General features: G+C 57.4%; 2 protein-coding genes across 3 annotated transcripts in view; both read left to right on the top strand.

The window, feature by feature from the left end:
* The first annotated feature begins 380 nt into the window (after positions 1-380).
* On the top strand, positions 381-17,655 carry NPC1L1 (NPC1 like intracellular cholesterol transporter 1). Its single transcript, XM_072777191.1, has 20 exons — positions 381-442; positions 1,227-1,282; positions 2,045-3,570; positions 5,575-5,675; positions 6,021-6,193; positions 6,363-6,491; positions 6,726-6,908; positions 7,240-7,354; positions 7,439-7,566; positions 7,910-8,047; positions 8,421-8,510; positions 13,881-14,071; positions 14,221-14,345; positions 14,864-14,990; positions 15,105-15,160; positions 15,824-15,974; positions 16,062-16,293; positions 16,366-16,479; positions 16,557-16,719; positions 17,148-17,655. Exons 2-20 carry the CDS (start codon positions 1,229-1,231, stop codon positions 17,327-17,329), a joined length of 3,978 nt encoding a protein of 1,325 aa, XP_072633292.1. The 5' UTR covers positions 381-442; positions 1,227-1,228; the 3' UTR covers positions 17,330-17,655.
* A 4,141-nt stretch (positions 17,656-21,796) lies between these two features.
* Positions 21,797-24,111, top strand: part of NUDCD3 (NudC domain containing 3) — a 58,366-nt gene continuing 56,051 nt past the window's right edge. Inside the window, exon 1 of one of the 2 annotated variants that reach the window (XM_072777190.1) lies at positions 21,797-22,061. In XM_072777190.1, the coding sequence (XP_072633291.1) occupies positions 21,870-22,061 (192 nt within the window). In that variant the 5' untranslated portion in view covers positions 21,797-21,869. The remainder of the gene's footprint in view (positions 22,062-24,111) is intronic. The other variant, XM_072777189.1, reaches the window with a different exon arrangement.

Here is a 24,111-nt window from a genome sequence, read left to right as displayed (position 1 = left end):
TGTGATAAACTGTTTGCAGTGAAATCTTTGACTCAGGCTCTGTTATGGGGGCAGACACCCAGGAGCAGAGGCAGGAATCCCAAATGGGGGCTGGCGTCTCAGCATTGGCCAGCCAGGTGGACAGGGGCAGGGGACTGGACAGTGGCCACTGCACACGTGACAGCCCTGGGCCCTTGACTCTTGTCCCCACCTGCAGCTCACTCAGGGCTTAGGGGTGGGCCTGAGCCCCTCTCGGCTTCTGTCTTCCCTGGCACATCTGGGGTGGTTCCTCTGAGTCAGGCTAGGGTCCACACGGCAGATAGCACGCTCTTCCTGCAGCTGTCTCCAGTAGGCGGCCACACAGGAAGTGCTCGCACAGACTCGCTTATCAGCTCAGCCTTGCCGTGGGGGCCAAGGTCTGGTCCACCTGGTGATAGGGAGAGCCCGAGGGAGGGAGCAGAAGGTGAGTACGGTGCACCTGTGTTGTTTGCGTGGGGCTCCCCGGGACACTGTGCTCCTGCAGGGTTGGCGGGGACAGGCCTGGCCCAGGGACAGGAGGGAGGGGGACGGGGCAGAGGAGCCGGGCAGGCGGAGGAGGCTTTTGCATCTGGGATCTCTGTGCACTGTCAGGCCTTGGGAAACTGAACTTCCCCCTCCACCCAGAGGAGGATGATTGTCACTGGTCACTCCACCTCTAACTACCCCCTCTGTTATCAGGCTGTTAATATTAATTAACAACAGTTGCTAAGGTTGGCAGTGCAAGGTGTGTCCCAGGAGCTGGCCTGGTCCCAGGAGGGGGCCGGGCACAGAGGGGCTCTGAGGCTGGGCGGTCTGCACGTGGGCGGGGTGGGAGCGTGGGGGCGTGGAGGGCCAGTTCTCGCTTCAGGAAGTAGGTGAAGGGGAGACCCCTCCCCCACCGCATGTCACCAGGAGGCTCATTGAGAGGGTGAGACAAAGCCAGGACAATGTCACCAGGAGGCTCATCAAGAGGGTGAGACAAAGCCAGGACAGAGAAGGTGGATCATTAACTAGCTGGCAGCCGTGGGAGGTGTGGGGCTCAGCCCCATTGGTCCCAGACAAGTCAGGCCAGGCTGTCCCTCATGGGGAGGCTGCCTTGCTGCGCACCCCCAGTTTAAGTACATGAGCTGCCTAGGCACGCACTCTGTGTCCCCAAGAGCCAGAGCTTAGCTGTCCCCGGCTGTCCCTGTGGCCTGGGCCCACTGCCCTCGGACCCCTTCCCTGCACAGGGATGGCGGACACTGGCCTGAGGGGCTGGCTGCTATGGGCACTGCTCCTGCATGTGGTGAGTCTCGGTGCTCCCGAAAGGGGTGCGGGGCGGGGTCCTGGGTGGCCCACATCCCCAGGTCATGGCTTAGGTGGACCCAAGAGTTGGGGCCTGGGGATGACGGAGTGCCTCCCATCACCGGTGCGCCGTGGGCGTCCTGGCCTGAGGTGGCCAGCAGAGGGGTCAGGGAGGGTCCAGTCCTGGAAGGCTGTTGGGGTGGGCTCGGGGGGATCACCTGGTGAGCCTTTAGTTCCTGGGGGAGCTCTGGGGGCTCTTACCTCAGGTTGCTCTCTGACTCCCAAGTCTGGGAGGATGGGTGAAGGCTTTCTGCCCCAAGCAGATGAGGGCAGGGAAAGCTCTGCACAGAACATCTGAGAGGGGCCCTGGGCCCCCGGGTGTGGGCTGCAGCTCGGGCAATGGCAGCCACCTTCGAAGCAACACTGCCCCAAGGGCACAGGGCCACCTGGACTCAGTTCCCAGCCTGGCCCGGGCCACCGTGTCTCAGCAGGACTACAGAGCCGCCTCCAGCCCATCCCACTCTCCCCACCTGTCCCCTTATCGTCCGATGTGACCGTCCGGCCCCCTCCCCCTCTTCAGTGACCCCCTTCCTCAGGATGAAGGCCTGGCGATGCCTGTCACCCATGGCCCCTAGATACCGTGGAGACACCCTGCCCCTGCCAGGGCCTCCCGCTGGGCACCCTGCACCTGCCCCCACTGCCCAGAGGCTCCCGAAGCGCTGCCTGGCGCCGGGGCCTGCAGTGATGTCGTCCCGCCCCGCAGGCCCAGAGTGAGCTGTACACACCCATCCACCAGCCTGGCTACTGCGCTTTCTACGACGAGTGTGGGAAGAACCCAGAGCTGTCTGGGGGACTGGCGCCTCTGTCTAATGTGTCCTGCCTGTCCAACACGCCCGCCCCCCGTGTCACTGGTGAGCACCTGACCCTCCTACAGCGCATCTGCCCCCGCCTCTACACGGGCACCACCACCTATGCCTGCTGCTCCCCCAAGCAGCTGCTGTCCCTGGAGACGAGCCTGGCGGTCACCAAGGCCCTCCTCACCCGCTGCCCCACCTGCTCCGACAACTTTGTGAACCTGCACTGCCAAAACACCTGCAGCCCCAACCAAAGTCTCTTCATCAACGTGACCCGCGTGGCTGGGGGCGGGGGTGGCCGGCCCCAGGCTGTGGTGGCCTATGAGGCCTTCTACCAGGACACCTTTGCCCAGCAGACCTACGACTCTTGCAGCCGGGTGCGCATCCCTGCGGCTGCCACGCTGGCCGTGGGCACCATGTGTGGCGTTTATGGCTCCACCCTCTGCAATGCTCAGCGCTGGCTCAATTTCCAGGGGGACACTTCGAATGGCCTGGCTCCCCTAGACATCACCTTCCACCTGATGGAGCCCGGCCAGGCCCTAGGGAGTGGGATGCAGGCTCTGACCGGGGAGATCAGGCCCTGCAACGAGTCCCAGGGCAATGGCACGGTGGCCTGCTCCTGCCAGGACTGTGCTGCGTCCTGCCCCACCATCCCCCAGCCCCAGGCACTGGACTCCACCTTCTACCTGGGCGGGCTGGAAGGTGGGCTGGCCCTTGTCATCATCCTCTGCTCTGCTTTTGCCCTGCTTACCACCTTCCTGGTGGGTACCCGCCTGGCCTCCTCCTGTGGCAAGGACAAGACGCCAGACCCCAAGGCAGGCATGAGCCTGTCTGACAAACTCAGCCTCTCCACCAACGTCATCCTTAGCCAGTGCTTCCAGAACTGGGGCACATGGGTGGCCTCATGGCCGCTGACCATCCTGTTGGTGTCCATCGCCGTGGTATTGGCCTTGTCAGGAGGCCTGGCCTTTGTGGAACTGACCACGGACCCAGTGGAGCTGTGGTCGGCCCCCAGCAGCCAAGCCCGGAGCGAGAAGGCTTTCCACGACCAGCATTTTGGCCCCTTCCTCCGAACCAACCAGGTGATCTTGACGGCTCCCAACCGGCCCAGCTACCACTACGACTCCCTGCTCCTGGGGCCCAAGAACTTCAGTGGGGTCCTGGCCTCTGACCTCCTGCTGGAGCTGCTGGAGCTACAGGAGACGCTGCGGCACCTCCAGGTGTGGTCGCCCGAGGAGCAGCGCCACATCTCGCTGCAGGACATCTGCTTCGCGCCCCTCAACCCTCACAATGCCAGCCTCTCCGACTGCTGCATCAACAGCCTCCTGCAGTATTTCCAGAGCAACCGCACGCACCTGCTGCTCACGGCCAACCAGACGCTGACAGGCCAGACCTCCCAGGTGGACTGGAGGGACCACTTTCTCTACTGTGCTAAGTGAGTCCCCCCGCCGTCAGCTGCAGCCAGGGCTGCCATGTGCAGCCAGGTCCCGTGGTCCTGCCTGGCTCCGCATGTCGTATGTCGGTCTCAGGGGCTGCGACACACCCTTTCTCTCCCTGCCCCCCTCTAAGCCCCACTCCCTCAGGGCTTCCTACCCGCTGTTGCAGATTTGCCCAGGGCCATCGTGGCCTCTCCAGTTCTGGCTCTGCCTGGCCATAGCAGTGGCATCCTTGCCCATTCTTGCTTTGTGTGTCACAGAGCTGTGCGACGGACCCACACGTGCATGCCTCCGCTTGGGGGCCCGTGAGGTGCCCTGGGATCAGGGCAGGGTCCCCCTATCAGGCGGTAGCCACATGCCTGGCTGCCTGCACTGTGCCATGGTGTACCCAGGACACTAACGAGGCCTCAGGGCTGGGAGGGAGGGCTCTGGAGCCCCGCGCCCTGAGGGCAGCAGGTGGGCAGGCAGTGGCCTGGGCTCTCTGAGGCTGCAGTGGGCGGAGGTCCTTGACATCTGGTCTTGGGCCTGCTCACACTCTGACACAGGACCTGAGTCCCCAGAGAGCCCTGGCCTGGGCAGAGGTTTTTTCTGCTGACATCTACCCCATGAGAAAGCGAAGCTGAGAAATGAAAGAATATGTATTAATTCTTTAAAAATGACAAGAGTAAGCCTGTTACACATCAACAGAGGTAGTACAGTATCCTGCTTAGTAGAAGGCAGCTGGATTCCAGCATCTGCGTGTGGCCTGTTGGTTGTAGTACAGTGAGAACACCTGGCTCTGCACCTGTGTGGCCAGACGAGGGAGCCACGCCGTGACAGCCTTTGCACGTCCTTGGGAGTCACCTACCATACCTCACCCAAGTCAGCAGGTGGTTTTTAACTAGGTGTTAGTTGCAACATGGAATCTGAAACCACGTGGGTGAACTGTCTGTGCCCCTTATACGTGAGGGCAAACAAGGGGGAAAAGGCAAACAGCATCTCAGTATTATTATGAAAATAGTCTTGTCCTTGATGCCCCTGGAAAGGGTGTCCAGGACTCCTAGGCTCTGACGCCACAATGAGAACCATGGGATTAAATGGGAGACCCAGGGCTCCACCCCTTGGGGAAGCCCACGTTTGGGCCACTTCCCAGAGTCTGTGTCTTGGCCCCTGTTGGCCCTGAGAGGTGGTGGGTCAGGGAGGAAGCTCTGGCCACAAGTCCCATCCTCATGCTGGCTTTATTTTGATTTTGGATGCTCACAACTCTTGGGTGGTCTGGTTATCCCCATTCCAGAGACAGGAAAACTGGGGCCCAGGGGTGGTGAGCAGCTCAAGGTCACACAGCAACGAGGGCGCCTAGGACAGCTGGTGAGCGTCGTTCTCACTCATAAAGAGCACTTCGGGGGATCCCTGGGTGGCTCAGCGGTTTGGTGCCTGCCTTTGGCCCAGGGCTCGATCCTAGAGTCCTGGGATCGAGTCCCACGTCGGGCTCCTGGCATGGAGCCTGCTTCTCCCTCTGCCTGTGTCTCTGCCTCTCTTTTTCTCTCCCTCTGTCTACCATAAATAAATAAATAAATCTTAAAAAAAAACATTAAAAAAATAATAAAGAGCGCTTCGTCCAGGAGCCCAATACGTGCTGGCAGGAAGGCAGGAAGGCTCGGTAGAGATGTTCCCAAGGTGGCAGGGCTGCTCATCTGCCTGCAGGGCAGGAGCATCTGAACTCAGGGCCTGCAGGGGTCCAGGCTGGTGGGGGAGGAGACTGAGCAGCTCGAGGCCCGCGCAGCCACCCTGTAGGAGGAGTCCAGGGGCCATGTGTGTGCATGTGTGTGTGATGCTCACCCACCTCCTTGTCTGGGATGCAGCCCAGAGCCCTCAGCCTCAGGCAGGTATGAGAGGAGAGCTCCGGTTCACTGTGGGTTGGGACTCAGGAAATCTTGTTGGGAGAAATGGTTCTGACCGAGGGGTCAGGTGCTGGTGCTGGCAGCGGGCACAGGGCCAGGAACAGTCCTTCCTTCTCCCCCCAGCGCCCCACTCACCTTCAAGGATGGCACAGCCCTAGCCCTGAGCTGCATGGCTGACTATGGGGGCCCTGTCTTCCCCTTCCTTGCCGTGGGTGGCTACAAAGGTAAGCCGGGTGGCCCCAGGGAGGCCAGCGAGGGGGTGAGATGGGGCAAGGGCAGTGGGCAGGAAGGAGGGAATAGTGATGGATTCTTGCTGCCTGGGGGTGGCCAGGCTTGGGAGGGGCACGGGGCTGCAGACCTGGCACGTCCTCCAGGTTCTCCCAGCCTGCCCAGGTCCTCTGGTCTGTGCTTGGGTTCACACGTCTTGCCCTTGGCTGAAAGAGGGAAATTGGGTGGAGCGTTGGACAAGGACTTAAATATGGAAGGTTGGGGAGGGGAGCAGGAGTGAGGCTGGAGAGGAAGGGGAGCAGGGGCAAGGAAGGAGGGTGGCTGAGCATTTCTCATCCCAGGGAAGGACTACTCTGAGGCGGAGGCCCTGATTATGACCTTCTCCCTCAACAACTATGCCCCTGGGGACCCCCGGCTGGCCCAGGCTAAGCTCTGGGAGGCAGCCTTCTTGGAGGAGATGAAAGCCTTCCAGCGGCGGACAGCTGGCACTTTCCAGGTCACATTCATGGCTGAGGTAGGCTTTGGGGTCCCTGGCTCTGCAGAGTGGGTGCCCGTGTCCCCGGCGGGCCTCCCTCTTCCTGAGCAGCCCTGGGCCCGCCTGTCTGGGAGTACGGGACTCTGCAGTCTCTGCAGGGGCTCTGGGAGCCTGTGGGTCAGCGGGGCTGGGGGTCGTGTGTCCGCAGCGCTCCCTGGAGGACGAGATTAACCGCACGACGGCGGAGGACCTCCCCATCTTCGGAGTCAGCTACATCATCATCTTCCTGTACATCTCCCTGGCGCTGGGCAGCTACTCCAGCTGGCGCCGGGTGCCGGTGAGAACCGCCAGAGGCACAGGGGGGCGGCCTGGCCTGGCAGGACATCCGGAACCCTCCCCTCAGTGGCTTCCCAAGGGGTTATGCTTCCTGGAAGCAGCCTGCTCTCAGAGAAGCCCCCCTGGAGCAGGCGCAGAGCTCACCTGTAGAATGCCCCACCTGTAGAGCTGACCTGTAGGCGCCGAGCTTGCCCGCCCTTCCGTAGCCAGGAGGCTGAGCCTGGTCCCTTTGCAGGTGGACTCCAAGGTCACGCTGGGCCTGGGCGGGGTGGCGGTGGTGCTGGGAGCAGTGACAGCGGCCATGGGCTTCTTCTCCTACCTCGGCGTGCCGTCCTCCCTGGTGATCCTTCAGGTGGTGCCTTTCCTGGTGCTGGCCGTGGGCGCTGACAACATCTTCATCTTTGTTCTGGAGTACCAGGTGAGAGGGGGGCTTTCCTCCCAGCCCAGGTGCCGCCCTGCAGTGAGTTGCCACACCTCCTCCTCCGGGCCCGCCCCGCCCCACAGTCCAGGCTGATCTAGCCTCTCCCGTTGGTGGCCATTGAGGGACCCAGGGATATGTCCGAACAAGCCTGCTACGGACACCCCAAAATGCACCAAGCGTGTCTCTGGGCCAGACCCCACAAAGTGGACAAGGCGGAGAGCAGAGGCTTTGTGGGGGGATCTGCTCCTGATGGGAGAGTGGGAGCGCGTGCCCTCTCCCCGCTCCCTGCTCCTGGCTGGCTCTGCATGCTGTCCCTCACCTCCTGCAGAGGCTGCCCCGGAGGCCGGGAGAGCCGCGGGAGGCCCACATCGGCCGAGCGCTGGGCAGTGTGGCCCCTAGCATGTTGCTCTGCAGCCTGTCTGAGGCCATCTGCTTCTTTCTAGGTGAGCCGGGGTGGAAGGTGGGGGCACTGCCTGTGGGTGGCCCCCTTCCCGCCAGGCCCTGATTCTCACCCCTGCGCCCCCCAGGGGCCCTGACCCCTATGCCCGCTGTGAAGACCTTTGCCCTGATCTCGGGCTTTGCCATCGTCCTGGACTTCTTGCTGCAGGTGTCAGCCTTTGTGGCTCTGCTTTCTCTGGACAGCAGGAGGCAGGAGGTAGGGGGGGGGCAGGGACCCCAGGCCTCACCTCCTGGGGGGGGGGCTTTATGTCCTGGAGCAGGCTCAGAGAGCGCGGCTGGGTGCAGGGGCAGCATGCCTGTGGGCCACGTAGAAAAGTCATTGTGTCTTGGTGATTTATGGGAATATAAACAAACCTGGGAAGTGCAAAAAGGTCAAGGAAAAATGTAAGAGAGATGTTGGCAGGGGGCTGTCATTTGTGCGACAGAGCAAAGTTTAGAGGTGTTGGATCAAGAGAGAAAAGAAACCCAAACAGCGCAGCACCCGGCGCGTCCCTGCGGGGGCTGCTTGGGGACCACCTGCAGGGGCTGCCTCCCCCCAGGCCTCCCGCTTGGACGTCTGCTGCTGCGTGAGCGCCCCGAAGCTGCCCGCACCCGGCCAGAGCGAGGGACTCCTGCTTCGAGTCTTCCGCAAGTTCTACGTCCCAGTCCTGCTGCACCGGGTGACACGGGCGGTGGTGGTGAGTGGGGCTGGGGGCCGCGGTGGGTGGGGCTGGGGGTGTGGGTTGGTGGTGAGTGGGGCTGGGGGCCGCGGTGGGTGGGGCTGGGGGTGTGGGTTGGTGGTGAGTGGGGCTGGGGGCCGCGGTGGGTGGGGCTGGGGGTGTGGGTTGGTGGTGAGTGGGGCCGGAGGCCGGGGTGGGTGGGGCTGGGGTGTGTGTGGGGGCTAGTGGGGCTGCGGGAGTGGGCTGCGTGGCAGGTGGGGCTGGGGGCGCGGGGGGGGGGCGGTGGCGCAGCGGGCGGAGGCAGGGCAGGGGCGGGGCGGGGGTGGGAGGGTCTGCTCAGCCTCCCCCCCAAGGGGCGGGCGCCTTAGTGACCCTGCCCCGCCCTCCTCAGCTGCTGCTGTTCACCGGCCTCTTCGGGGTGGGGCTCTACTTCATGTGCCACATCCGCGTGGGATTGGATCAGGAGCTGGCCCTGCCCAAGGTGAGGCGCACCCCACCACCTCGGCTCGCTGGCCGTGCTCCCCTGGGTCCGGGAGGGTCAGCGACCCCGCGCGGGGCAGGGCCGGGCCGCGAGAACCGGGGACAGCAGCGGACTCCGCGCGGAAGGACCAGGCGCAGGGGTGGCCGCGGGCCGCGGGCCTGGGGGCGGGGGCGGGGGGGGGGGGAGCGGGCACGCAGCTCTGGGCTGGCGGGGGAGCTGGGGAGCTGGCGTGCAGGCGGAGTGAGCGGCCGCCCTGGGCCTGCCCGGAACTGGGCACGCCGCGTCCTCAGGCCTGCGCTCTGCAGCGCCGGCGTCGGGGCCCAGGCCCCCCAGCAGGGTCAGGGGCGCCAGGGGTCTGAGAGCCTCGTGGGTGGAAGACGGCTGTGAGGGGTCCGGGCACCCGTAGTATCGGAGGAGGGTGGAGGTGAGGGTACCCCACCTGCCAGAACACCCCTGCTCCCCTCGACACCCAGCACTGGAGCCCCACACTGTGTGTCCTGTGTGCGGTCGTCTGCTCAGCATCACCTGTGCCGGGTCCCTCCAGGCCGAGGGGTTCATACTACGCGAGCACACGCACACACACCCCATCTGGTTTACACATTGCTTGCCTGCTGCGGACTGGGGTTCCCTTTTTCTGAGAGGTTGGGAATGAGGCTGCCTTGAACGTGGATGCAGAGCGACTTCTTCTCAAACCTGCTTCCTTTGGGTGTGTTCCCAGAGGTAGAACTGCTGGATTACAGGATGATTCTAATTTTAATTGTTTTGAGGAGCCACCAGACTGCTTGCCCTGAAGCTGTTCTATTTCGCATTCCCTGCAGAAGTGCACCAGGGCTCTGGTGTCTCCACATCAACACTTGTTTCTGGCTTTTTTTTCTTTCTCTGTTTCGATGGCAGCCATCCCCACAGGTGTGAAGGGGCATCTCCGTGCAGTTTTGACCTGCTTTGCCTGATAAGTGGCAATGCTGAGCATCTTGCCATGTGCTCACTACCCGTTGGTGGGTCTTTGAAGAAAGGGCTGGTCAAGTCTTTTGCTTATTTCTGAAACAACTTGTTTGTTGTGATTTGGTTTCTTTGTGAATTTTGGGAATTCTCTAGATATTCTGGGTATTAATCCCTTATCAGGTACATGATGCAAATGTTTTCTGCATTTCTATTGGTTGCGTGTCCTTTTTTTTTTAAGATATTGTTTATTTATTTGATAGAGAGCAAGAGCACAAGCAGGGGGAGGGGCAGAGGCAGAGGGAGAAGCAGACTCCCTGCTGAGCAGGGAGCCTGATGTGGGACTTGATTCCAGGACTCTGAGATCGTGACCTGAACTGAAGGCAGATGCTTAACTGACTCAGCCACCCAGGTGCCCCATAGCGTGTGACTCTTGATCTTGGGGTCATGAGTTCAGGCCCCATATTGGGTGTGGCAATGACTTAAAAATAGTCTTCAAAAAATTTTATTTTTCAAAAAGTCCAATTTGCCTATTTTTCTTTTTGTTAACTGAGCTTTTGGTGTCATTCAAGAAATAATTACCAAATCCAGTATCCTGAAGTTTTTCCCATTTTCCTCTAAGGGTTTCACAAATTCAGCTCTTCAGTGTTGGATCCACTTTGAGTTAATGTTTGTACATAGTCATGTATTTTTTTCTTTCTTCCTTTCTCTTTCTTTTTTCTTTGTTCCTTCCTTCCTTCCTCTTCTTTCTTCTTTCTCTCTCTCTTTCTTTCTTTCTTTCTTTCTTTCTTTCTTTCTTTCTTTCTTTCTTTTTCTTTCTTTCTTTCTTTCTTTCTTTCTTTCTTCTCTCTTTCTCTTTCTTTCTTTCTTTCTTTCTTTCTTTCTTTCTTTCTTTCTTTCTTTCTTTCTTTCTTTCTTTTGTAGGCTCCATACTCAGCGAGGAGCCCAGCCTAGTGCAGGTCTTTTAGTGGTAAGTTTTGAAATCAGGAAATGTGAGTCCTCCAATTGTTTTTTTAAAGATTTATTTTGTTTGAGAGAGATAAAGAGATAGAGATAGAGCAAGCATGTGTGCAAGAGCAGGGGAGGGGTAGAGGGAAATACCCTAAGCTGGCTCCGCACTGAGTGCGGAGTGCAGTGTTGGACTTAATCTCTCAGCCCTGATATTATGAGCTGAATCAAAACCAGGAGTTGGTGGGGATCCCTGGGTGGCTGGGGATCCCTGGGTGGCTCAGCGGTTTGGCGCCTGCCTTTGACCCAGGCCGCGATCCTGGAGACCCGGATTGAGTCCCATGATGGGCTCCCTGCGTGGAACCTGCTTCTCCCTCTGCCTGTGTCTCTGCCTCTCTCTCTCCCTCTCTATGTCTATCATGAATAAATAAATAAATCTTAAAAAAAAAGATTGAAAAAAAACAACAAAAAAAACAGGAGTTGGATGCTTAATGGACTGAGCCACCGAGGCCCCCCCCTGAGTCCTCCAAATTTATTTATTTATTTATTTATTTATTTATTTATTTATTTATTTATTTAAGATTTTATTTATTTATTCATGAGAGAGAGAGAGAGAGGCAAAGACACAGGCAGAGGGAGAAGCAGGCCCCGGGCTGAAGGCAGTAATAAACCACTGAGCCACTCAGGCTGCCCCTTATTCTTCTTTTAAAGAATGTTTTGGGGATTCCTGGGTGGCTCAGCGGTTTAGCGCCTCCTTCAGCCCAGGTCCTGATCCCGGGGTCATGGGATCGAGTCCCACATCGGGCTCCCTACATGGAGCCTGCTTCTTCCTCTGCCTGTGTCTCTGCCTCTCTTCCTCTGTCTTTCATGAATAGATAAATAAAATCTTAAAAAAAAAAAAGAATGTTTTGGCTATTTGGAGTCCCTTGTGAATTTTAAGATGGATTTTTCTATATCTGCAAGAAACGCCATTGGGATCTTAACAGGATTGCACTGAATCTGGAGACTTTCTAGCAGCCTGTACGATATTCAGTCTTCCAGCCCATAAATGCAGATGTCTTCCCACTTATCTGTGTCTTTAATTTCTTTCGGCAATGCTGCCTGGTTGACAGAGTGCAGGTCTTTCACCCCTTGGGTGACATTAATTTCTAAGTACTTTATTATTTTATGCTGCTGTCACTGGACATTCCCTAGTTCCCTCTTTGGGTTATTCACGATTCATGTATAAAAAGACCGAAAAAAAAAAAAAAGACCACTGATTTCTGTGCATTGATCTTGTAACTTGCAACCTTGCTGAATTTATTTACTAGTTTTAAGGGGCTTGGGGTAGACTTTTGGAGTTTCATGTACAGAATGTCATGTAACCTACGGCCAGAATTTTTCATGTAGTCCTTGTACTTTTCAGCTCCAAAATTTCCTTCTGGGTTCTGTTTCATATTTTCTATTTGTTCATCATTCCATTTTGTTCACACTTTTCTTTTCTTGGTTTTGTCCGAATCTTATTTTAGCTTTTCGAGCATCCCTAAAACAGGCATTTTAAAGTTTCCGTCTGATGCGTCCACCATGTGGTCTTTCTCGAGGAGGTCATCTGTTGATAAATGTTGGTTCCTAGGTATGGGCCCTACTTTCCTGATTGTGTGTCTATGATGTTTGTTGAAAAATGGACAGTTGAGTCTTTTTTTTTAAAGATTTTATTTATATATTCAAGACAGAGAGAGAGAGAGAGAGAGAGGCAGAGACACAAGCAGAGGGAGAAGCAGGCTCCATGCAGGGAGCCTGATGTGGGACTCGATCCCGGGTCTCCAGGATCATACCCTGGGCTGAAGGCAGCAACAAACCGCTGGGCCATTGGGGCTGCCCACAGTTAAGTCTTATATGGTGATTCTAAAGATCGGATTCTCCCCCTTCCCTGAGATATGCTTTTTTATAAAAAGTGACTGTTGCTGGTGTTTCTGTCCTGGAGATTAGCCTGGGGTATAGAAGGATAGTCTTACCAGGTCATTTCTGAGCCCAAGCCTCTCCCTGGTAATGGGAGGTAACTTCTCTTGTATTTGTGATTGCCTTTGAATGTCCCATTCCTGAAACATCTGGCTGCCAAAAGGGGAAAAAGGGAAAACACAAAGAGAAAAATTAATAAACTGGTCACTGGTCACTTAAAGCTCTCAGCAGATGTGCCAGGCTGAGGCCAGGGAGCTTATGGCAGCAGCCCGACTGTACCAGTGAGGCTGGAGCAGCGGTCAGCTATCAGAATGCAAATCCGCGATCTTTTAGGGGCTTGGGGTTCTCGTGTTCCATGCTGGACCCCTCAAGCTGGGTGCAAAGTGCCTGTGTGTGGCCAGGTAGCTGCTGCAATGCTGAGAGCTGAAGGCAGGTGACGTCGAGCACAATTTGCTTCCAGACTTTTCCCTGGGAGCTGCGAGCCCTCGGCAGAACCTGTGGCTGCACACCGTCTCTCTCAGACAGGTGCTGCCAGCAGAGTGGTGTCCAGGTGGGGGATGGATTCCTGGTACCTTCGACTCTACTTTCTCTCACACCACTCCCAGGCTGTATGTTTTAGGAGAAGCGAACAGATCATGCAACTGCCTGATACACAGCCTCGAGGGTGTGGTGTGCACGTGGGTGTTTACACGTGGGCATGTGTGTGGGCTTTGGTCACACACCAGCTTGTTAGGCTGTCGCTGCAGCAAAATGGGGATAATGGGAAGGGGCAACGTTACATGTACATGAATGTGTGTGTGTGTGTAAGAGAGAGAGAGAATGTTCATGCATGTTGGAACCTGGTGTTCTGTGCTTATACCTACACGCATGTGCTCTGTGGGTGTACCTGTTATCACACCAGGATGTGTGTACCTCTGAGCACTTCTGTGAGCCTGTGCATGTACTTCTGTGATTGTGCACCTCTGTGTGTGCATCTCTGTGAATGTGCATGTAACTTTGTGTGTGTGCACCTCTGTCATTGTGCACCTCTGTGGGTGTGCATCCACCTCTGTGAATGCACACCTCTGTGGGTGTGTGTGTACATCTGTGAGTGTGCACCTCCATGAATGTGTGTGCATCTCTGTGAGTGTGCAGCTCCGTGGGTGTGGGTGCACCTCCGTGAGTGAGCGTGCACCTCGTGTGTGCACCTCTGTGTGTATGCACGTCTGTGGGTGTGTACCTCGGTGAGTGTGTGCGCACCTCCATGGGTGAGTGTACACCTCTGTGTGTCCTCTGTGACTGTGCACCCCCAGGACCATATGTGCACCTCCATGAGCATGTGTGCATCTCTGTGACTGAGTGTGCACCTCTGTAGGTGTGCGTGCACCCTCATGAGTATGCATGCATCTGAGTGTGCACCCCCATGAGTGCGTATGCACCTCCGTGTATGTGCACATCCATGAGTGTGTGTGCAGCTCCGTGAATGTGCACACCTGTGAGCACAAGCGAGGGTGAGCCCCTCAGGAGGAGTCCGGCCCCAACCTCAGTGACTGCCTCTTGTTCCAGGACTCATACCTGCTGGACTATTTCTTCTTCCTGAACCGCTACTTTGAGGTGGGGGCTCCCGTCTACTTTGTCACCACGGGAGGCTACAACTTCTCCAGCGAGGCGGGCATGAATGCTGTGTGCTCCAGTGCCGGGTGCGACAGTTACTCCTTAACCCAGAAGATCCAGTACGCCACCGAGTTCCCCGAGGAGTAAGTGCCCGGCCCAGCCCTGTGTGCCCCCAGCCCCCCTTCCTGGCTGGCTCGACTCTACCCAGCTGCCCTCCTCCTGTCATGGGCTTGGGGGGTAGGCCACCTGGTTCGGTGCCCCCATCCCCAGCCTCCTCTCCCCTGCCCCTCAGGTCTTACCTGGCCATCCCTGCCTCCTCCTGGGTGGATGACTTCATCGACTGGCTGACCCCGTCCTCCTGCTGCCGCCTTTATGCCTTTGGTGCTAATAAGGACAAATTCTGCCCTTCGACTGTCAGTGAGTGCCGGGCCTCTGGGAGCTCCCACCTACCACAGCTTGGGGAAGCTGAGGCAGGAGGCAGGGGCATGGCTAGGCCCTCTTCGTTCCTCCCGTGATCTCACAGGGCAGTGAGGGTGCAGGCACAGGCTGGGAGCACATGTATGGGGTCCCACCCCCTGAGCTGTGATCTTGGCTTGCTGACGCTCATGGGTGGTGGTGGGGAGAGCTGAGCTCAGCCTGTGGCTCTGGCCCCCCCATAGCTGCATTTGTAGGTGTAGTGGGAAGGCCCAAGGGGGTCGTTTCTTTGCCACCCCCCCACGTTGCTTCCTCATCTGCCATAGTTGCTGGCAGTTTCCATGACCAAGAGGGGGAGTCCTCCTACAGAGACAAGTGCAAACACCTCCAGAGCACACCTGCCACACGTTTCAGTGGTGGAAGTGCCTGGGGACCCGGATGAGAATGGAGTGGAAGGGGCTAGAGAGCAGCAGTGCCGGCCCTGGGGGTGGCACTGCCTGGAGCCCCCCCTCTCTTTGCAGACTCCCTAGCCTGCTTGAAGAACTGCGTGAACTTCACACTGGGCCCTGTCCGGCCATCCGTGGACCAGTTCCACAAGTACCTTCCCTGGTTCCTGAGTGACCCGCCCAACATCAAGTGTCCCAAAGGGTAAGCCTGGGGTGGGTGGGGAGCACAGCCACTTGGGTGCTGGAGTGCGGAGCGCAGACCATCGCGAGGATGGCTGTGGTCTCTGATGAAGCTTTTGCACTGGCCTCCTTGCAGTGGGCTGGCAGCGTACAACACCTCCGTGCATTTGGGATCTGATGGCCAGGTTTTAGGTAAGCATGGCCTGAACCAGCAGCCCTGAGGGGTCACCAGCAGCCCCAGGGGAGAACCTCTCAATCTGCAAGCTTCTCCCCTTCCTTCTTCAGGGGGTACTCCCACCTGCCCTGTCCTCAGAGGTGTGTTATGCAGCAACCCCCTCCCCAAATCCTCAGTCAGGGAGACATTCCCAGACTCTTCCAGGGGTGGTGCCGCCCTGAGGAGTCACTCACGCCTCTTTCTCACATTCACCAATTGCTCACCATGTGGCAGCTGGCTACATGGATGACTATTGCCCCTGCCTGAGGTCACCCTGCCCCGCTTCTGGATCTCCCCTCGGGAAGATGCACATGGGAAGACTAATTGAATTAATTTGAAAAATATGATGCATGTTTTGAAAGCCTAGAGCGCAGCATTTAGCTTTATCTGGGAGTTGTCTTTAGGTGCAGCCATCAGCGGCAGGAGGAGTGGAGGCTCAAGGTGGGATGAGGGTGGGGGTGGGAGTAGGAGCCACTGTAGAGCTGTGGGCGAGCCCCCAGCTCTGCGCCCCTTGCTCATGATATAAGACTATACCACTGCAGGGGCTGCCGAGCCCTGATGGCAGCAGGTATGCCCCAGGGTGTGAGGGCGCCCACAGCGGGGCCCTGACCTTGCCCTTCCTCCACCCCCGGCTGGCGTAGCCTCCCGGTTCATGGCCTACCACAAGCCGCTGCGGAACTCGGAGGATTACACTGAGGCCCTGCGGGTGTCACGGGCGCTGGCGGCCAACATCACGGCCCAGCTGCGGCAGGTGCCAGGCACCGACCCGGCCTTCGAGGTCTTCCCCTACACGTGAGTCCCAGCGGCGGCGGGGGCAGGGAGAATCCCCTAGAAGGGGGCCACCACATGCCGCAGGGCTGACGGCGCTCCGCCCCGCAGGATCACCAACGTGTTCTACGAGCAGTACCTGAGCGTGGTCCCCGAGGGCCTCTTCATGCTCGCCATCTGCCTGCTGCCCACCTTCGTAGTCTGCTGCCTGCTGCTGGGCATGGACCTACGCTCCGGCCTCCTCAACCTGTTCTCCATCGTCATGATCCTCGTGGACACCGTGGGCTTCATGGCCCTGTGGGGCATCAGTTACAATGCCGTGTCGCTCATCAACCTGGTCACGGTAAGCTGCCCTCCGCCTTGCAGAGACCCCGCACCCCCACTCTTGCTCGCCTAATGCCCCTCTCTGCCCCAGGCGGTGGGCATCTCCGTGGAGTTTGTGTCCCACATCACCCGCTCCTTTGCAGTCAGCACCCGGCCCACCCGGCTGGAGAGGGCCAAGGAGGCCACCATCTCCATGGGCAGCGCGGTGAGTACGCCCGCCGGCCCCCGCGCCCCCTGCTTGCTACCCTGCGCCCGGCCTCACATCCACCTGTGACCCTGCAGGTGTTTGCTGGCGTGGCCATGACCAACCTGCCGGGCATCCTCGTCCTGGGCCTGGCCAAGGCGCAGCTCATCCAGATCTTCTTCTTCCGCCTCAACCTCCTCATCACCGTGCTGGGTCTGCTGCATGGCCTGGTCTTCCTGCCAGTGGTCCTCAGCTACCTCGGTGAGAGGCCGGGTGCCTGAGTGCCCACCGGCCAGGGCCTCCCGCACCGCCGCACTCCTGCACCCAGTGGTCCCAGCCCAGCAGGGCCCGTTCACATAGCAGCCCTGCCCCCTGTACCCCTGTACCTCTGCACCCAGCCATCCCAGGTCAGCAGGCGCCCTGCCCTGCAGCCAGCCTCTCCGATACAGTGGGTCCTCCCTTCCTATTCCCTTCCACCACCACCCCTGCCCCTCTGTTTCCAGATCAGATCCCGTGCTGCCTGAGATCTCCTCTCTCCTTTCTTCCAGAATATCCTGTGGCAGCACCCGGCAGGCCCTCCTTGCTGAGAGAAGCGGTCCCTCATTCCGTTGACAGACCAGGGCAGGGAGGACCCTCCTGCTCAGCGCAGGCCTCCCTGACTGGGGTCCTCTGTGGTTGTTCTCCTGCAGGGCCTGATATCAATGCAGCTCTCGTGCTGGACCAGAAGAAGACAGAAGAGGCCATCGGGGCCCCTGCCCACCTGGTCCCAACATCCACGGCCAGCAGCACCTATGTCAACTACGGCTTCCAACATCCCGCCAACGGTGTAGTGGGCGACAGTTCTCTGCCCCGCAGTGGACCGGACCTCTGATGAAGCCGGAGCCCCTATGCTGGCTCACCAGCCCTGGGCCCCGGGGGCCCCTTGACCCATCCTCCCACTCAGGGTCTGGGAGAGGCTGTCTCCGTGGGAGTGCCTGTGCTGGGACATTCTGCATCCACCAGGGTGCATCCATGAGGACACGATTATGCTGAAGGCGGCACATGGCAGTGTGAATGTGATCTGTTCCTGACCTGTCTCTTGGGAGTTGGCGTGTCTTCCTCGTGCAAGTTTTTAAACCTAAATTCCCTGTATCTATATGTAAACAATATATAGTAGTATTTCACATTTTGAAAAGTTTCATAAATGGTATCACTTGATGAATGCCACACACGTTAGATTCATTCACCTGGGTCCCTGTAGACCTCGCCCAGTCGCCGCGACGGCCCCACTGTATCCCACTGTGTGAGTGGACACAGCATTTCTGTCCTTTCCCCTGCTGGTTGGCACATTGTTCCCAACTACTTTTCTACTGTAGCTCCATAATCACTTATGTGGAATTCCCAAATCTCTGAAAATCTAGTTTGTCTTCTTTTTCTTTTGTATGTTTGGGAAAAACTCATTTGGTGCCAAAAACTAGCCAGACAAGATCCGTCTATTTATACTCTTTATGAATGGGGTACATAGACCCCACGCTCTGCTTAACATAAGTGGTCAGATATACTGGCACATGGGTGAGTCTGATTATCCCTTATGTGTGGCCACAAGCCCTGATAAAGCATATTATCTAAGGCAGGGTAAACATTACTTTTCTAAAAACCTGTAGGATTTCAGGTATAGAGCATGAACCTCTATGAGGCTGAGCTTGTGTTTGCATATCTCCTGGTGTATGTGTGGGAGGGCTACCTGGAGGCGGTGTGGCTGAGGTCCTGTCTGGATACAGACAAAGCCTCCCCCCAAAGCTGCTGCCCTATTCACGCTCCCACCACTACTCCTCCCTGGACGGACAACACAGTACATCCCACCTGCTCTTTGGGGGAAAGGGTAGGATTACGGATGATTATCATTTTTAAGATACATTTCTAAAAAGAAAACTCTTTTTTTTTTTTTTTTAAAGATTTTATTTATTTATTCATGATAGTCACACAGAGAGAGAGAGAGAGGCAGAGACATAGGCAGAGGGAGAAGCAGGCTCCATGCAGGGAGCCCGATGTGGGATTCGATCCCGGGTCTCCAGGATCGCGCCCTGGGCCAAAGGCAGGCGCCAAACCGCTGCGCCACCCAGGGATCCCTAAAAAGAAAACTCTAACATTTTAGAGTAGTTTTAGATTTACATAAAAATTGCAAAGATAATACCGGGAGTTCTCATATACCTCACACCCGGTTTACCCAATTAACATATTATGTTTGTATAGCACATTCATCATCGTACAATTACTAAACCAGTATCATAATTACAACTAAAGTCCATGCTTTATTTAGATTTCCTTAGAGTTTACCTGGTGTCCTCTTTTCTGGCCCAGGATCCCATCCAGGAAAGCACGTGACATTAGTTGTTATGTCTATGTAGGCTCTTGGCTGTGAGAGTTTGTCAGACTTTCCTTGTTTACCATGGCCGTGACGCTTTCCAGGAGGACTGGTCGGGCAGTAGTAGTTTTGTAGAATATCCCTCAAATGGTATTGTCTGGTGTTTGTCTCCTAACTAGACTGAGGCTGTGGGTTTCTGGCCGAGAGATGGCAATGGTGAGGCCCCTTCTCAGCAGATCACATAAAGGGTGCAGGCTATCACCGTGACTTCCCACTGCTGGCATCAACTCCTGTCGCCCTGCGAGGTCATGTCTGTCCCGGGCCCTTCCCCTGCCCATGCTGTCCATGCTGTGCTGTTTGGAGGGAAGCCACGATGCACACCCTCCACCAGGGCAGTGGGGAGTTATGTTCCACTTCCTGAAGGGTGGAGTTTTTATAAATATTTTAAGACTTTATTTATTCATGAAAGACAGAGAGAGAGAGAGAGAGAGAAAGAGAGATAGAGGCGCAAAGACACAGGCAGAGGGAGAAGCAGACTCCATGCAAGGAGCCCGATGTGGGACTTGATCCTGGGACTCCAGGATCACAATACCTTGGGCCAAAGGCAGGCACTAAACTGCTGAGCCACCCAGGGATCCCCTAGAACTTACATAAATTATTCAGAATTCCTCCCAATAGGACAGGTGTCTATTTTCCTCCATGTATTTATTTACTCAGTCTGCTGTGTGGACTCATGGCTATCCTTTTTGTAGTTTGGGTTCTGATGTGAAACTACTTCATTTTGTTGGTCAGATTGTTCTCTCTTGGGCCATTAGGAGCTCTTTCTCTTGGATCTTCTGTCCCTTTGCCATACTCCCGTCATGGAGGTGTTTTCCCTGCTCCCTGCTCTACAAGTTGGTCCAGGCTCAACTTGTATATTTTCTGCTCCCTTCCTAGAATCATCCATTTCTCCAAAGAGTCCTGGCACTTCAACTGGAGATGGGATTCGAACCCAGGACCCACATGCACTTTGCTGCTGAGACGTGGTTGCTCTAGAAAATATGCGTGTATAAACTAACACACGTGTGTGCACAGTTCTATGAATATTCCTGCATGTAGCCATCTGTAGCTAGATTAAGCTAAGCTTAGGTTCATGCTGATGCCTCCAGCTCTAATTCATCAGCACATGGATCATTCTAGACTCCTCTCTGGCTTCTCTGTAACTTTCCATGCCGGGAGTGAGAAGCCTTACTCCAGCACCCACACAATTGCTTAATTACTTGCACTCTAGATGTGTAGTATTTTCAGAGATGATAGCCCCCACCCTCCCTGAGAAACATGTTTAGGATGAAGCGTCTTTTTTTTAGCAACTTTTGCCTTTTGTCTCAGACTCCATTCATTTCCAAAGTTACTTAGCTCAGCATCTTTTTTCCACCATCTACAGTTAGGCTGCTTCGTACATTTGTAATATGGTTTGTTTGGCCATATTCTGCATTCCAGTCTGATGTTAGGAAATCATGCATGTAAAAGATCCACTCAAAGTGCATTACAGACTGAGAGATACCAATGTGACGATTAGGAAACATTTATTTATGTTTCAGATTGCATATTACAGCTGTTAAGAAACTACCACACGTTCAATTTTGGCCTCAAAAAATGATGCTTGTAGGGCAGCCCTGGTGGCGCAGCAGTTTAGCGCCGCCTTCCGCCCAGGGTGTGATCCTGGAGACCCGGGATGGAGTCCCAGGTCAGGCTCCCTGCATGGAGCCTGCTTCTCCCTCTGCCTGTGTCTCTGCCTCTCTCTCTCTGTGTCTCTCGTGAATAAATAAAATCTTAAAAAAAAAAATGCTTGTATTTGAAAAGACAAAACACTCCTCTCATTTCCAACTCCAATCTGCGTAAGACTGGGTTTCTTCATATGTTTCGATCAAAACGTATTGCAATGCAGTGAAAGCGAAAGGTGGGAGACTCTTGCTGTTTTCTATTAAGCCCAACACTAAAGACATTTGTGAAAAATGTAAAGCTATGCTACTCTTCTGGGTAAACTTCATTGCTTTGAAGAACATTATTTCTTCATAAAAATGTTAACACGTAATGTGCTTGTGTATGTTTTTTTTTTAAAAAAATGAATAAAAAATTTTAAATTCTGAGTTTTAACATCCGATATGCTAACTATAAGAAGGGCGCACATAAAGGGCCTTTGGAGTCTTCAGTAAGCGTCAGGAGTGTGTGACGTCACTGCCCTAGGGCAATTTATCCGGGTCTAACTCCATCTACGGTTAATTGGAGCCCATGGACGGCGGCGATGTACGCTCCTTTGCAGATCCTAGTTGCGGAGAGCAGCCAGCTGCGTACCCAACCTAGCAACCTCACTGCGGTTTCAAGGTCCTAGGGACCCAGCTCCTCCAGGGCTCTCAGAACCAGGGCATTGCCGCTGACGTCACTCACTCTGCCGCCCGAGGGCAGCTCCGGCCGGGCCCCTCGTGCCCCCGAGCCGGCGTAGTTGTCTGCAGCTTCCGGCAAGTTGCACTGGGCGGCCGAGGGCGTCACGTGAGCGCGGCGCGCGCAGGTGGACGAGCCACACCCGCCTACACGTGTGCATCCCCAAGCCCCGAGCTGGTTGCGCAGCTCTCACCCCCGCGCCCCCGCCCGGGCCACCCAGCCCGCAGCTTCCTCCGCGCCCCCCTGGCGGGCCCTCTCCCCCCGAGGGGCGGTGCTCCGCCACCACGTGACAACAACGGGGCCCACGTGACGCGGCCCGAGCCACACCCCTTCCGCCCGTCTCCAACATGGCCGCTGGGCGCTCTCGGTCCTGCAGGCGCGGGCTTTCTGGCGCCTAGGAGCCACGTCGGGGCCCACGTGTGGTCCTCCGCGAGCCTGCCCGGGGAAGCCGGTCGGGCGGCGGGGGCGAGGCTCGCGGCAGGGTCGCCCCGGTGCCCACGGCCCGCCCCGATAGTCGGGGGCCGGGCGGGCGCAGACCGGAAGTTGCGCCGGCGGCGGAGCCGTTACTGCAGCGTGCCGGAAGTGGCCGTGGGCCGGCGTCCGGGCCGCGCCCGCAGTGAGCAGCGTCCCTGCGGCCGGCGACGCCATGGAGCCTGGGGCGGCCGAACTGTACGACCAGGCCCTGCTGGGCATCCTGCAGCACGTGGGCAACGTCCAGGACTTCCTGCGCGTTCTCTTCGGTTTTCTCTACCGCAAGACCGACTTCTACCGCCTGCTGCGCCACCCGTCCGACCGCATGGGCTTCCCGCCCGGGGCGGCGCAGGCCCTGGTGCTGCAGGTAGCGCGCGGCGGGCTGGCTGGCGGCCCTGGCTCGGGGGACGGGGGAGCCCGCCGCTCCCGGCCTCAGTTTACCCCTCGGGCTCCTGTCCGGCCCCGCCTCCCGCGCGCCGGCCCGTCGTGCGAGAGCGGCGGGCGCGCGGCCACTGGGGTGTGGGCGGGGGGCAGGAGGGGGGCGCCGGGAGGGAGCGCGAGACCGGGCCGCAGCGGTGAGCAGGTGTTTCCGGCCTGTGCGTGCGTCGTCAGCCGCCGCACGCAGGCCTGAGCCCCCGGCCCCGAGCCCTCCCACTCCCCGCCCCGAGCCCCCCCCCCGGCCCCGAGCCCCCGCGGCGGGCCTCGCTCGGATCTCGTCTCCCCTTGCGCCGTGCTCGCTGCGGTCCAGGCGGGGACGGAGCCGCGCAGGCCCGCGGGAGGACAGGGCTGTTTGCGGGCAGCGACTTAGAGGCGGTTTGGGAGTCGCAGAAACGTGGTTGAGGGCAGGTGGGGCCGAGCTGGCAGGAACCTGAGAAGACGGAGCTGCTGGCGGCCCTCCCGCAGTCTGCGGTGCGGTGGCAGATGGCGTCCCCTGAAGTCAGGCTGGGCGCTGCGGGCGGGTCAGGTGTCCTGTTCCTCAGTGCTTGTGTGCAGACGCGTGAGCTCGGGGTTTCAGTGGCCAGCAGTGCCGTCTGGGTGGCCGGGAAGCTGCGGGTTGGTTGCCCGCGGGCCCTTAGGGAGGTCTCGGTGACGTAGAGCTTGTGCAGCCCAGTGTGGCCGGCGAGCTGCTTTCTCAGCAGGGTCAGGTGAAATCACCAGAGCCCTCGCGGAGCTGGAACTCACAGCTCCCTCTTTGTGATTTCGCATCCTTGTGCTCTACTACTTAGCCCGTGGCAGGCGGGGTGGCATTAGCATGTAGGAAAGACCCGGAGGAGCAGAAAGAACCATCACGGAGCACCTACCAGGCGCTAGTCCTCACCGACGTGAACGGTTGGTGTCTGCTCTCGTTTTACCGTCGGGGCGGTACCAGCGTGTAGAACACCTGTTACTTCCCAGACTGGATGGCCAGTTTAACCAGGGGAGTGGCAGCAAGGAGAGGGATGGATGGGAGAGGACCCGGGTGATTGGAATAAGGATGAGCGGTACCTGCACTGTTTGCTGAGTTGAGGAAGAAGAGCGTAGTTTTAGACAAGTTAGAATTTCAGGCCAAGCGTTAAGGGGCGGGAGAGGAGGAACCAGGGTGGTTTAAGAGCAGCACCTTGGGGGACAATCCCAGTGGACAGATGGAGAAGCATGGGGTTGCATGCGTGCTGGGGGGTGAGGGGAGTGGCGAGGGCAGCAAGTTGCACAGAAATCCAGGGGTTGCTTTCCAGCCTTTCTGACGTTGATTCCCAACAGCCTGCACTGCCCAGGGACCTTTAAGAAAGCAGACACGCCCCAGGTATTTTGTTGGGCGGTTGAGGGTGAGTCCTGGGAGCTGTAGTTCTGTGCACAGGGGCATTTGGCAGGAGGCTTGGAAAGGCAGGGTCAGCACTGGGCAGGGGCATGTTGTGCATGGGGCACGAAGATGCCGAGTCACCCTGAGAGACTCGCAGTGGCACTGTGGCTTAGGTCGTTTGCCTCCCAGGAGTTTTCTTCTCTGCACCTCACTTGGTAGAAGAGACTCTTCTGTGGCCACCCACCCACAGCACGTGTGTGGGGTCTCTTGCGAATGCAGGCAAAGAGGGTGGATGGGGCTGTTCGGATGCTCCACTATGGACCTTGAAGGTTTCCCGATGTTGTGGGGTTTGGAGTGTTGGTGTGGTGTGAGACTTTCCTGCTAGTTCTGAGGGCTTGGGCAGTCCAGATGCAGAGCTCTAAGGACCCTTCTTCAGTAGGAAAGATCACTCCAGGCCAAGATGTTTTAGGATCTTTAGTTTAGAAGGACATTTCATTTGTTCCGTTTGAGACCCTGTGCTCATCCTGGGTCCAGTTTGAGAAGCCTGCTTGGTGAGGCCTGTTGCCTAAGAGTCAGGAAAGCTGGCTCCATCTGGGCTCACTGAACCTACTGGGAGAGTCCTGTCCTCTGTGTCAGCAGA

This window comes from Canis lupus, chromosome 15 (assembly GCF_048164855.1).
Source record: "Canis lupus baileyi chromosome 15, mCanLup2.hap1, whole genome shotgun sequence".
NCBI classification, from domain to species: Eukaryota; Metazoa; Chordata; class Mammalia; order Carnivora; family Canidae; genus Canis; species Canis lupus.
This window is presented reverse-complemented; position numbering and strand designations above follow the sequence as displayed.

Coding starts and splice junctions, on each gene's coding strand:
- NPC1L1 (XM_072777191.1), top strand. CDS start 1,229: ATGGCGGACACTGGCCTGAGGGGCTGGCTGCTATGGGCACTGCTCCTG. Junction 6,909..7,239: donor TCTTTGTTCTGGAGTACCAG/GTGAGAGGGGGG, acceptor CACCTCCTGCAG/AGGCTGCCCCGGAGGCCGGG. Junction 7,567..7,909: donor TGGACAGCAGGAGGCAGGAG/GTAGGGGGGGGG, acceptor GCCTCCCCCCAG/GCCTCCCGCTTGGACGTCTG.